The sequence below is a fragment of the Carlito syrichta genome, unplaced genomic scaffold (genome assembly GCF_000164805.1).
Source record: "Carlito syrichta isolate Samal-C Ts95f unplaced genomic scaffold, Tarsius_syrichta-2.0.1 Scaffold307683, whole genome shotgun sequence".
NCBI lineage: Eukaryota > Metazoa > Chordata > Mammalia > Primates > Tarsiidae > Carlito > Carlito syrichta.
In genome coordinates, this window is record NW_007251779.1 from 508,902 (window position 1) to 522,421 (window position 13,520).

The window sequence follows — 13,520 nt, forward strand, 5'->3', positions numbered from 1 at the left end:
TAAAATGAATGCAGCTTGTGCGCATTCTGAAGGGTGAGGGATCGGAGACGCCGGCGTGGAGGCGGAGGGGCAAGGGCACCGAGGCCCACAGTAAGTAGCTTTCACCCAGCCCCTCCTAGGCGGTGGGGCTCAGTAACCACGATCCACCTCTGCCCCGCCCCTTGCAGGCCTTCGCCCCGCCCCACGCGGAGTCTGGCCCCGCCCCTCTACGGCGCCCCGCCCCCTGCAGGCCGCTGGGCGCCGTGTTTACCCGCGGTGCATTGTGGGGCGGTCTCACAGACGACCGTGGCCCTCTTGCCTCCCTGAGGCCGCCCGGAGTGTGAGCGGCTGCGGCAGCGACAGCGGCAGCATGCGTCGGACCGCCGCATCCTCCGCGCCTGAGTCGAGCTCCGACTTCTACGACAGGCTGCGCCAGCTCCAGGAGGGGCTGCGGGACAGGTACGGCCTCCGGTGGCGGGAGCGGGGAGGCGGCGGCGCCGACGGTCTTCTGCGTCCCGGGCCCGGGTCCTTCCCACTCCCCCTGCCTGTGGCTCCCCGGACCCGGGCCTGTCCGCGACGTCCTCCGCCCCAGCTCTCGGCGGCCTGGGGACAAAAGTTCACCCGAGGCACCCCCTGTCTTGGAGGTGGGCGCCGTGAGAGGTGAGGGTCCCCCCACCCTCAAGAGCAGCTGAAGCGCAGCCTCCAGCTTGAGGATGCGGCCGCGTCACTGAATTTGCCCAGAAGTGACAGTGGGAGTTCTCCTGCCTGTCACTCTCCATTAAGCCTTGTGCGTTTCTCTAGTCCCCCTTTACCGCCCCCTCCCCACTCTCTTCAAGTTGTCATCCCACCTTGACAGCTGTACTGCATCAATGATGACAAGTCCAGGAACGCAGGCTGGAGAGAGTGTGTGTGTTTGTCAAACACATGCCTTGTTTAAATGCAGGAGACTTTTAGGAGGAGCGGGGGCTGGCGAAATTCCCAGCGAAAGGACATTTCCAGCGAGAGAAGTCCAGCTTCCAGAGGGTCCGTAATGCCTTTTGATTAAGACATGAAAGATGGGGACCACTGAAAACCGCTAGACCTAAGAGTGCATAAAGAGGGAAAATTTAAAACAATTTACTCTAAATAACCTTATAAAATAAAGTTGCTGGACCTGTTATTTAGCTGCTAAATTAATTGGAGTTGTCAATCTCATTAGTTGACAAGAAAGGAAAAAGATTTTTAGATCTCTTGATAAACAAAACATTTAATGAGTGTTAAAAGTTACAAAATTACTCTAGTGAACAGGATCTGTGTGTGTGACAATTCTAAAATGATAATAGTTACATGAAAGGTAAAGGTAGAAGTAACTGATTTTTGAAAAGGAATTACATTCATTTTATGCTAGATTTAGTTTCTGTCAAACATGTACAAACATCTACAATAGGCTTCCTTAATTGTCCCCATCATATTTTACCTCTTGCTCCTTTTCTGTATCCTGTTTTCTTTTTCTTTCTTTCTTTCTTTTTTTAACATTTGTTCATTTTTTGTTTTATTTTAGAGTTGTGGGGTACCTATGAGAATTTACTATATAAATAAACTGTGTGCAGGTGAGGTTGGGCCTATTTTCTTTCAGACATATCACCACTCACCTATGTCAGTGACCTCTTCATCTCCAACTTAAAAAAAAAAATCACTTTCTGTAGAAACCCATTCCCTAACTTCTACTATTTTCGGTATTCTTACAGGACTCTAGATGAGGTCTTAAGTGAGTTACTCTCTTGCCTAGACTGAGAATCCTAGAAGGGCTGGAACCATATCAAACTAGATCTTTAGCTCAAAACAGAGTACCTGTGGTGGAAGAGGTGCTTGATAAGTATGTGTTGAGTGAGTGGAGGAAATCCCAAAGTCAACCATTTAGTGTCTATGAGTTATGAATGTCTTATATAGAGCCCAGTAGCCACACGTTGTCACTAAATAGTGACAAGATTTAGTCACTAAATAGTGATAGTTTCCAGTCACCAGGAAAAGTGGATTATGTGATATTTTCAAGAAGGTATTAAGTGTATGCACATACTTGGTAATGAAAAGACAAGACATTACTCTGTATTTCAGTACACTTAAGGTGCTTTTTGGCTCAGCATTCTGTTAGAAGAATGTCTTAGTTACCCCAGGCCTTTTGTTATTTGTATCTCTTTGCCCAAATCCTGATTTTAAACTGTTACTGGTTTAAATGACATTCTTTTTTAAAAAACATGAATTTATTTATTTATTTTTGAGTCAGAGTCGGAGTCTCACTCTGTTGCCAAGCCTGAAGTGCAGTGTCATAATCACGGTCACTTCAGCCTCAATCTGCTGGGGTCAGGTGATCCTTCTGCTTCAGCCTTCCAAGTAGCTGGAACCACAGGCGTGTGTCACCATGCTTGGCTGACGTTTTTTATTTATTGTAGAGATGAAGACTCTCCATGTTGCCCAAGCTGGTCTGGAACTCCTGGGATCAGACAGTCTTCTTGCCTCAGCCTCCCAAAGTGCTAGGATTACAGGTGTGAGCCACCGTGCCCAGCCATTGGCATTCTTTTTGAACTAAGTTAATTGTGTGTTATCCTCTTTGCTTCCTGTGCTAGCTAGGAGCACCTGGCTGTTTATAGTCCTTATGGTACAATAACTGTGTAGTGATTATGCACTTTATGATTAACATTTATTGCTTTAAGTATTAAAACAAGGTGAGGCTGTTGAAATTATATAAGGAATTCAAGTCAAATTTTATAGACTATCCATGGTTCTGCATTTGGAGGTTTGTTTTATTTTTAAGTTAGTACAAATCTGTTGCTGTGTGTATTCATTTTTCATTTTAAGAATCCATAACTAACTCTAATTAATGCATATTACACACAATTATAGAGGCAGATAACTTTAGGTACAAAGAAAGCTGCAGCAGAAACATGGAAACCTGGGTTCGAGTACATGAACAATTGTGTGACCTTGAACAGGTTGTTGCGCTCTCTGAATCTTGATTCTTCACTAGAAATGAGTGAACTTGACTCATATGTGAAGTGGAAAGTAAGGCCACACATTTTTTTTTTCCTCTTTGCTAGAGTGACGGGCTTTAAAATTAAAAAAAAAAAAGGAAGTTGTAGTTTTGCAGTGATGCATAAAAAATATTATTGTCTATATCTAATTTGAACATACACTTTTTAGAAAAACAAAGCAACAAAAATAATCCCAGTGACTACATGGACCACTGTCTCCTAAAACTCCAGATTCATTTTCAAGGTTACAACCCTGGGTAGTCCCAACTGCTTTATCAATCCAGAAACTTCTGGAAAGTAGGATTTTTTTTTTAAACTTGCCCTTTCTCAACCCTTTTAAGAGGTGGTCATTGCAGTGTTAGCTGGTCAAATAACAAGCTTGTAAATGGCATATTTCTAGCCCACGTCATCTTAGTGATTGCATAGATGTCATTGTATGGTCTGAATGTTTTCCTCTGTGTGTACAATGTTTTCTCTGCTTTGTGGTCAAAGTCAATAATGACTCTAAAGAAGTCTAATGGAGGAACTTGTCACAGTGTGTACAGCATCCACAAGGATGGTAGAAACATGTAAGTGGAATCAATTCTTAGAGTCATATAAAAACATCCCTTTAAAAGGCCCATTAACCAGCCCAAGGTTTTTCAATGCCAATGTTGATTCAGGGTGAGATAGCATAATAGTCCGGAAATTGACACTGAGATATTAGTGGAGTAAAGCTGAAGATGATCTTGAGACAAAAACAGGATAACAAGTGACTTAAAAGGAGAAAACTCAGCCATATAAGGACCACTCAGCTGTGTAAAACTTTGAAAGGTGCAGGGGAGGGATGCAGGTGACTGAAAACATGGCCCATGGGTAAGCACCAGGGCTGGGGGTTTCAAAGTTTCTGAAATAAAAACTTATATGTAGGAATTGAAAGATGATCCTACCAATAAGCTTTTCCTTGATTTTTCACTGGGGTAAATATCTGGTTTTCAGTCTTAAATTTAAAATAGATGGGAAGGCCTTTGCATTCAGGGGTGTTGCAGTATGGATGAGGGGTTGGAAAATGGGCCTGTGGTGAAGTCACAAGACTAGTGCCATGTGACCTGGAAGAGAAGGCCAAGAGGAGTATGTGGTTTTTCTGTGTGTAAAGTCTTGTGATAGAGAAATGTAGTAGCAGATGTGTGCATCTACTAAAGACAGAACAAGAGCAAAGAATGCTGCTGCTTGGGAGGTGATGGAGTGACAATGTTATACTTGTGAACACATCTTGCAGATTTGAAGAAAGTCAGTGCTGTTTATGAGCTAAAGAAGATGGAGTGTCAATTGGCAAAAAATTAACACTTCTGACATAGTCTACTGTTTAACAGAGGAGTAAAGGCAGCAAAAGCAGCTTGGAGCATTTGCACTGTGTTAGGGAAAAATGCCAACGGAGACAGTGTGGCCAGAAAATAGCATTTCAAAGACAGAAATGACAGAAAATGTCATTTCAAAGAGGGCCACTTTGACCTGAGTGTTTCTCCATGATCAGGAAGACCATTGGGCTTTGATGAAGACCATTTAAATGCTTTAATCCACAATGATCCGTGTCAGTCAACCTGAGAATTGGCAGATGTGATGAACTGTGGCCAGTCAACCCTCCAGCAACACTTGCATTCCATGGGGAAGCAAAAAATCATTATGGACTTATGCATCAGCTCAATAGAGTAGTAGTTTGGCTTCATTATGTGGGACTGAAGCAAATGGTGGGGCGCGAATGGAACCCTCTGTGGTTATACTGCCAAGGGCTCTTCAGGACTGAACAGCTTCGCCAGCTTTGCCCCCTTGGCTGTGACTGCTGCCTCTGCTACCCCATTTCCTCTCCCCATGGCTTCACTGGGTGTGAGATAAGGCAGGCTTTATCCTCTTGGTTATGGCTATTGCTCACTTGAACATGGGATACAGCAGTTAGAGATAAGTAATGGCAAGTAACAAAGTTATAAGGAAAGTACCGACATCTGAAGTGATAGTATTAAGGACTCTCTGGTCTTCATCAAATGTGAGGCCTGGTTTACTTTTCAGAGGCCTCTTGCTAACCCAGCTGCTTGGCTGTGCCCAGGCTTATCTGGTTGAGAGCAGAGCAAGTCACTAGTCTTCAGCATCATGGACAGACCTTCTGGGACCCCATCATTCAAGTGCCAGTGACTCCAAGAAGTCTGGCCATATTACATTTTATATACTTCCCTCATTGATTGTCTTTCCTTCGCTCTAGAATGTCAACTGTCTGAGGGGAGGGGTCTTGGCTGGCTTGTTCAACAGGTTAGTCTCCAGGCCCAGAACAGTGCCTGGCTCTTCATAGGCTCTCAACAAACACTTGCCCAATGGTTGGACTGCCTTCCTAGCCTTTTCCTAGTACATTTCCCCTATACACTTTGTGAATCTTGTGCTTTGCCATGTATTGGTGACCATTTTGTTTTTCAGATGTCCCCGGTGACGGACTGCATATTTTGTTCTTTGTTTCAAATGCATCTGGCATTTTCTGCTTTTTAGAGATCATAGGAGGAGCATTCTCACAACTGCCTATTATTTATCAGTGTAATTGTTTATAAAATGTTTTCTTTCTATGTTATAGTGAAAAGAAGAGATTGGACCTGGAAGAGAAACTTTATGAGTATAATCGGTCTGATATATGCAGGTAAGAGATGACAGTGGTGACAGTTTTCAAGCCAATTTCCATGTTTCAATAAAAAATGTAACCCTAATTGTTTGTCATAAACATTGTAATTGGAGTACTTTTACTTTTCTCTTATTTTTATATGTAATAACTTGAAGTAAACACTGCAATTTAATATAATCACTGTCAAATTCAGAATAAATTTGATTAAAGTTAGTTTGAAACAAAAATTATCCTATTTTTGTTACTTGGTATTTGTGTTATTTCAGGAATCTGTTTTGTCTAAATACCTTAAAATAAGACCTATAGTCTTTTTAGTGACAGTGTAAATACATGAACTTGTGTGACAAGGCATGGTTACTGTATTTCCTCTTTCAAGAAACAGTGGCAGGCAGAGTTACCCGTTGTCTCATTTGTTCATGAATACATGAGAATGACTGGTAAAGTTATTTTGAGCAGTAGATAATATATATTATAACTTCTATTTTATAAAGACTGAACTTCATCCTTAAGCCAAATATTCGGTGTTACCTCCAATATTGGGCATATGGAGACTTTCTGCCTTGATAACATTAAAGTTGTAACTTACCCATGTTACACTATGAGTGAGAAATGAGAGAGAGGCCTAGAACACTTTAAACTCAAAGCACCCATTATGTCTCTTTCCTTATCTTCAAGATTATTCTTTGATTTTAAAATGTAGTGTACTTCCAAAGTTTCCAAGCGGAATAGATGACCATGCAGCAGCTCTGAGGCCTCTTCCTAACTCAGCCACTTGGCTGTGCCCAGGCTTATCTGGTTGGGAGCAGAGCAAGCCACCAGTCTTCAGCATTGTGTACAGATCTGCTGGGAGCCCATTGCTCAAGTGCCAGTGACTCCAAGAAGTCTGGCCTATTACATTCTGTGCCTCCATCTTCCTCTGTCCCATGGGAAGATGATGGCTCCGAGAACACTGTGTAGAGCCTTAAGGCTGTGTCTGACCTAGAGGAAAGTCAGTTATTGCTTTTTACTGTCTTTATCAATATCCTTGTTCTTATTCATTGCCTTTGAGCTTTCTGACATGCTTCTTCCCCTGCCTAGAATGTTTTTCCCTTATCTTTTCATTGTTGGGCTTTCCCCGATTTTAATGAACTCTTATTCACCTTTTAGGTCCTAGCTTTCTTGACCCCTTCACCCAGGCCAGGCTGCCCAGTGTGTAGCTGTCTTTGTTATTTCCCTCATAGCACTTATCACCTGTGTTAACTTGTTTGTTTTCCCTGTTGACCTTAGCTGAAGGACTTTCCTCTTTGGAATGCTGCATGTGTGAATGACTGCATGAATGGATGAATGACTACTATGTGGTCAGCTGTGAAGGTGAATGTGGCGGCAGCACTGTAACTAGAATTTGCAGAGGGCATGGTTACTGTTGTGCCACTCCAGGTAGACCCTGGACCCTGCTGGCAGCTTCGCCAAGTGCCTGACCATGAAAGACCACGTGGGGTTCAACACCCACTGCTGTCACTCATATCAAAAATACAGACATGGACAGTAAAACTGAAGCTTTTTGTTCAGAAAGAAAAATGGAGATGGCCACTCATGGTCAAAACTCAGAATTTTTAACAAGATACTTACTTGGAAACTGTTGGCGTAGGGCTGGAAGTTTAATGTCTGGTGTTAAGCAGTTTTGGACATCTCCAGCATCTTTGCAAATCTGTGTTTTGAGGGTGGATTTTTTTGGTCATTTTTTACACTTATTTTTGCTCGATGAAAGAATGCTGAATATTGAGCCAATCATACAGATTCTGCATAGCAGTTACTCTTTTTTATGATTTAAATAGTTGGGAAGAAGAAAAATGATTATCGGTGTTGGCACTGGGAGAAGAGTGAGCTGAATATGGCCATGTAGACACTGTTCTTGAAATCACATTTAATTTTGAGAAACAAATCTATATAAATCTTTACTGTATGAATGTTACAATGTGATCTTGTATACATTTCTTAGGAGAGTTGTCCTTTTAACGTGAACTATTTCATATGTCTTTTTTGTTTGTTTTTTGTTTTTAAAGACAGGATCTCGCTGTGTTGCCCAGGCTGGTCTCAAACTCCTAGGCTCAAGCCATCTTACCATTGTAGCCTCCCATGTAGCTGGGACTACAGGTGCACATCACCATGCCCAGCCATTGTTTTATTTTATTTCATTTTTTGAGTCAGAGTTTCACTCTGTCGCCCAGGCTGGAGTGCAGTGGCACACTCAGTGGCATACACACTGCAGTCTTGACCTGCTGGACTTAGGCAATCCTTCCACCTCAGCCTCCCAACTAGCTGGAACCATAGGCATGCACCACCACACCCAGCTAATTTATATATATATGTATTATAGAGATGACGTCTCGCAAAGTTATCCAGGCTGGTCTTGAATCCAGGGGCTCAGGCAATCCTCTTGTCTCAGCCTCTCAAAGTGATGGGACTACAGTCATGAGCCACCATGCCCGGCATACCCAGCTGTTATATGTTTTGGTATTTGACTTTGAATAAGGGTCTCTAAAGGTTTTTTGTAGAGCTACAGTCTACATGTATTATTATAAAGTATTTTTATAATAAATTATTGCAATTTCTAACAAATAACTTTTACATTTGGTATTTTATCTTTTAAAATGTCTTAATTTTATGGTTGTGGTTTATAGTTTGTTTCAATTTCCCTGTGAGCACATAGTTTTGAAATTGCCTATCATATCTAAGAATGCTAATGGGCTATTTGTCTGAATATGGCAACATAGACACGGCTCTTGAAATCACATTTAATTTTGAGAAATAAATCTACATAAACCTTTACTGTGTGAATGTTGTGATGTGATCGTATATATATTTCTCAGGAGAGTTATGCCTATAGGTATTCAGTATTTCTGACCATTGGACTTCAGTGCTTTTAGTAAAATATCTGAGAACACATTATTCTCATAAACAATTTTGTTAAAGAAAATTCTCTTCTTTAGGTTTGTTAGTCTAAACTTCATTGTTTAAAAAAATCTGCTTTGCCGGACTCGGTGGCTCAGCCTGTAATCCCGCGCCTTTGGGAGGCTGAGGTGAGTGGACTGCCTGAGCCCGCGGGTTCGAGACCCGCCTGGGCAGCGAGACCTCATCTCTACAATAAATCAAAAAATCAGCTGGGCATGGTAGCGCATGCCTGTAATTCCGGCTACTCGGAAGGCTAAGGTGGAAGGATCACCAGAGCCCAGTAGGTCGAGGCTGCGGTGGCCGGGGGCGGCCACTGCACTCCAGTCTGGGCAACAGAGTGAGACTCCAACTCAAAAAAAAAAAAAATCTGCTTTTATTTTTCTAGAGTTAAGCTGAAATATGGAAAACTAAAGAAATATCTGAAGGAAATTTGTGAATCCGAGAAGGCGGCTCACGCTCGAAACCGAGAATATTTAAAGCAGCTTGAGCGTGTCCAAGCCCATGTCCGACACTTCACCACAAACACAGAGAAACTTCAAAGACTGAAGGTGAGAGCTGGTTTTAATTATGCTTTATTTTATTTTATTTTGTTTGTTTGCTTTTTGAGACAGAGTCTTGCTGTATTGCCCAGGCTGGATTCAACCTCCTGGGCTCAAGTGACACTTCTTTCCTAAGCACATACTTATGGCTCTCCCAAGCACAAGGACTGTCTCCTACGTGAGCATACCATTATCACACCTAGAAGGTTAAAAACAATTCCATGCTATCATTTAATATTCAGCCCATATGCAAATTTCCTCAATTCTCCCCCAGATACCTTATTTTTCCAGACCAGGAGCCAAACTCTCCTTTTTTTCTGTGACTATTTTGAGAAAGGCAGGTCATTTGCTTGTAGAATGATCTACGTTTGAGATTTGAGGTGTCCTCTAACATATACAACACTCTCCTGTTTTTACTGCAAACTGGAAGTGCCGTCTAGACCAGCACTGCTTAGTGAAACTTTCTGCAGTGATGGGAATGTTCTTGGTTTGTGTTCATGCTGTCTACTACAGTAGCTATGAACCATACATTGCTGTGGAACTCTTAAAAGATGGCTTGTGACACTGAAGGCTGGATTTTTAATTTTGTTAATTTGAATTCATTTAAATTTAAATAGTCACAGCTGAGATTATACTTCCAGCTACATCCTGCCAGCCTGTCCCACCTCAGGGAGACTGACTTTGATCCTTAGTTAAGATGGTCTGTTGTAAGGTACCTTTCTTCCCTGTAGTATATCAGGAAGTAATCTATGGAGTGATGGTTTGCCATCATGGGAATATTATGTCTCTCAATAGCCTTTTTACCTGGTGGTTTTAGGACTCGTTCATGAGCTTTGCTTGAATTGGTCATCATAGGTTGTAAAATGGTGACTTTCTGGTTCATTTTATGTTCTATTAACTGACTTTCTTCTATCACGAAGAGGATTTTCCCTTTTTCCTTCTTTCTTTCCACCTTTAAAAGAAAAAAATACCTATAGCATCTGGTATTCCCAGACAGTCTTCCATTCATGTACTAACCAGGCACAACCCTGCTTAGATTCCAAGATCAAGTGAGATCAGGTTCATTTGGGTATGCTGAGGGTGGTGTGGCTGGAGTGTCTGTCTCTCTCTCTTTCTCTCTCTCTCTAATATCAGGATGGACTTGTGCATTTTTATTTACTCAGTATGTTATCAGTTGTAGGATTCTTTTTGTTATTTCTGTTGTCCCAAATTTGGCTGTGGGAGTCTTTTCAGATTGGCTCCTGTGTCCTTTTAACATGACCCCATTAATTCTGAGCCTCCTTTGATTTTGTGCATAACAAGATATCCCAGATTAACCTCATATTTTCCCTGTCTGAGATGTGGAATTAACCTTTGATCCAAGGAGCTATGGTTCCTTTTAAAGAGGAGGGGTACTTAGAAACCAAGATCTGCGGTGAGATGTGCTCAAGCAATAGCAAATTTTAACACCACTTTTTCTCTTAGTTTTCAAGTAAAATGCCTAAAGTTAAAAAAAAAGTTGTCATTATCATTCTAAGCCACTTTTCAGAGATTTCATGGAGAAAATTAAAGTAATGAACAAAGCAGAAAATTTTGCCTCCCCTGTAGAATAAAGGAAATAATAGAAAATTTCCTCTTATTTTCATATTGAGGCTTTATTTGTTGATTTATGATTATAACCAAGTATGGGAGGAATAATCTTTTGTAAATATATATCTATATATTTACAAAAAGTATGTGTGTACATATATATATATACTTTTTTTTTTGAGTCAGGATCTCACCCTGTTGCCCAGGCTGGAGTACAGTGGAATGATCATGGCTCATCACAGCCGATCTCCTGGGCTCAGGTAATCCTTCTACCTCAGCTTCCTGAGTAGCTAAGACTACAGGTGCACACCACCATGCCTGGCTAATTTAAATTTTTTTTTTTGTAGAGACGAGGTTTCACTTTGTTGCTTTAGGCTGGCCTCAAACTCCTGAGCTCAAGCAATCCTCCTACCTCAGCCTCCTAAGTGCTGGGATTATAGGTGTGAGCCACCACACGTGGCCTATAAATGTAAATATATATATATATTTTTTGAGTCGGAGTCTCACTCTGTCGCCCAGGCTGGAGTGCAGTGGCATGCTCACAGCCACTCCAGTGTCAATTATCCTTCCACCTCAGTCTTCCAAGTAGCCAGAACTACAGGCGTATGCTACTATGCCTGGCTAATTTTTTGTTATATTGTATGGATGAGGTCTCACCAAGTTGCCCAGGCTGGTTTCAAACCCCTAGGCTCAGGTAGGCCTCTCGCCTCAGCCTCCCAAAGTGCTGGGATCACAGACCTGAGCCACCGTGCCTGGTCTGAATATTTTAATATTGAGAGCAGTAGTTGTATATAATAGGAGATGTTAAAAAAAACTTCTGGGCTCAGGCGATCCTCCTGCCTCAGCCTCCTGAGTGGTTGTAGCTGGGACCATAGGTATGTGCCACCACACCTAGCTAACTTTTTTATTTTATTTTTTTTGCAGAGATGAGTTCTTACTGTGTTGCCCAGGCCAGTCTCAAATTCCTAGGCTCAAATAGTCCTCTCACCTTGGCCTCCCAAAGTGCTGGGATTACAGGCATGAGCCACCACTCCCAGCCTGAAAACCTTTATTAGTAAACATGGTTCATAAATTCTGTAGATGTTCCTTTTTTGAATTTTGGATAAGGAATGCCTTTAAAAATCCTGCTGATAGCATAGAGAGCAGGTGACGCGGCTGCAGTTGGGAAGGACATGTGTTCCTTAGAGACCTATACTTTGACAGTGACACTGAATCCACAGCTGATGCTTGTTGTGTGACCACAAAGCCAGCCAGCAATCCCACCTGCAGCAGGCTGTGCAGTAAACCACAGTGCAGTGCAGAGGATATTTGTCTCTAGTGTCTTCCCATTTTTTTCTGCTTATTTTTGTACCAGTGTCCCGCGATGGCCTTGGTATGCTAGAGCATACCAAGCACCGTGCCTGGTCTAAATATTTTAATATTGAGAGCAGGAGTTGTATATAATAGGAGATGTTAAAAAAACTTATGTAATGAGCTACTAAAGAATATCATCATGGGGGACTGTCCTCTTAATGCTGCCTCTTAATGTTTCAGATCCTTGACTCCTTTGCTGACTGACCTCACGTGGGTCTCAGGAGAAAGGTGTTTGTTCACAGTGCATTGCCCATACATCCCAAACTTCCAGGGGCATTTTCTTTTGACTAGAGTACAGTTAAGAAAATGAAGCTGGACTCGGTGGCTCAGCCTGTAATCCCGCACTTTGGGAGGCTGAGATGAGTAGATTGCCTGAGCCTGTGGGTTCAAGACCCTCCTGGGCAACTTGGAGAGACCTCATCTCTACAATAAATCAAAAATTAGCCGGGCGTGGTGGCACACGCCTGTAGTTCCAGCTACTTGAAAGGCTGAGGTGGAAGGATCGCCGGAGCCCAGCAGGTTGAGGTGCAGTGGCCGTGACCGGCCGCTGCACTCCAGTCTGGGTGACAGAGTGAGACTCAAACTCAAAAAAAAAAAAAAAAGAAAGTGAACTTCATGTCGGTAGAATTCTGGAAAGTGAAATAAAGTGAAGCAGTGTAGGAGAAGTGGTGATTTTGCCCCAGTTATGCTAAGTGAATTTCTCCCTCTTTGTAGAGGGTGGCTAGGCCCACCTCCTTACATAATGTTAAAATCTTTTAAAATGGGTCAACCATTGAAAACATTTTCAGCTGATTTTATGGTGCATAATACTTTCTTGGGGGGCCTATAGTAATTTTAGGAATTTTTTTTAAAGATGTGGGGTACAATTCAGGGTTAGGTATACAAACGCTGATTAAGCAGGTACCCTTGTCGATGAGGTGTGCCCTCCCTCCCCTAGCAGTTTCCCTCAACTGCCAATTCCACCCCCCAACCCCCATCCCTCCGGCAGTTTCCCACTACTGCCAATCCCTTTCTTATAGTATTATGATAATTGTTCACGATCCGTTTATGAGTGAGAACATATGGTACTCTGTTCTTTGTGTCTGTGATAGATCACTGAGTATAATAGACTCTAAATCCATCCAAGTTGCTGTGAAACCCATATGTTTGTCCTTCTTTATGGTTGTATAATATTCCATTGTGTATATGTACCACATTTTTTTTATCCAGTCCACCTTTGAATTTTTAGGGATTTTTAAGTATATTGATCCATTATATAATTTGGAAAATATAGTGTTGCCTCTATGTTACTGAATATCAGTTGGATAAAGGAGGTGAAAAAACTTAGTTCAGGAATGTAAATATGAGTATCAGTGCCATGAGGCCCTTCTGCTCCTGGCACTTGCCACTTTTGCAGAGGGGGCCTCAGTTCTAACTGAGAATGATTTTCCTCAGGCGCTCATAATCCTTGTCTTAGAGTGGGTTCTCCCCAAAACAGAGCCTGAGACAAGGATTCAACTATCA

The 13,520-nt window shown here is 42.1% G+C and overlaps 1 protein-coding gene across 2 annotated transcripts in view; it reads left to right on the top strand.

Annotated features, from left to right (window-relative positions):
• Positions 1–308: 308 nt before the first annotated feature.
• The window catches only part of KIZ (kizuna centrosomal protein), a 114,224-nt gene continuing 101,012 nt past the window's right edge, over positions 309–13,520 (top strand). For both annotated transcript variants that reach the window (XM_008064544.1, XM_008064545.1), the window contains exons 1-3: positions 309–438; positions 5,581–5,643; positions 8,942–9,104. In XM_008064544.1, the coding sequence (XP_008062735.1) occupies positions 350–438; positions 5,581–5,643; positions 8,942–9,104 (315 nt within the window). In that variant the 5' untranslated portion in view covers positions 309–349. The remainder of the gene's footprint in view (positions 439–5,580; positions 5,644–8,941; positions 9,105–13,520) is intronic.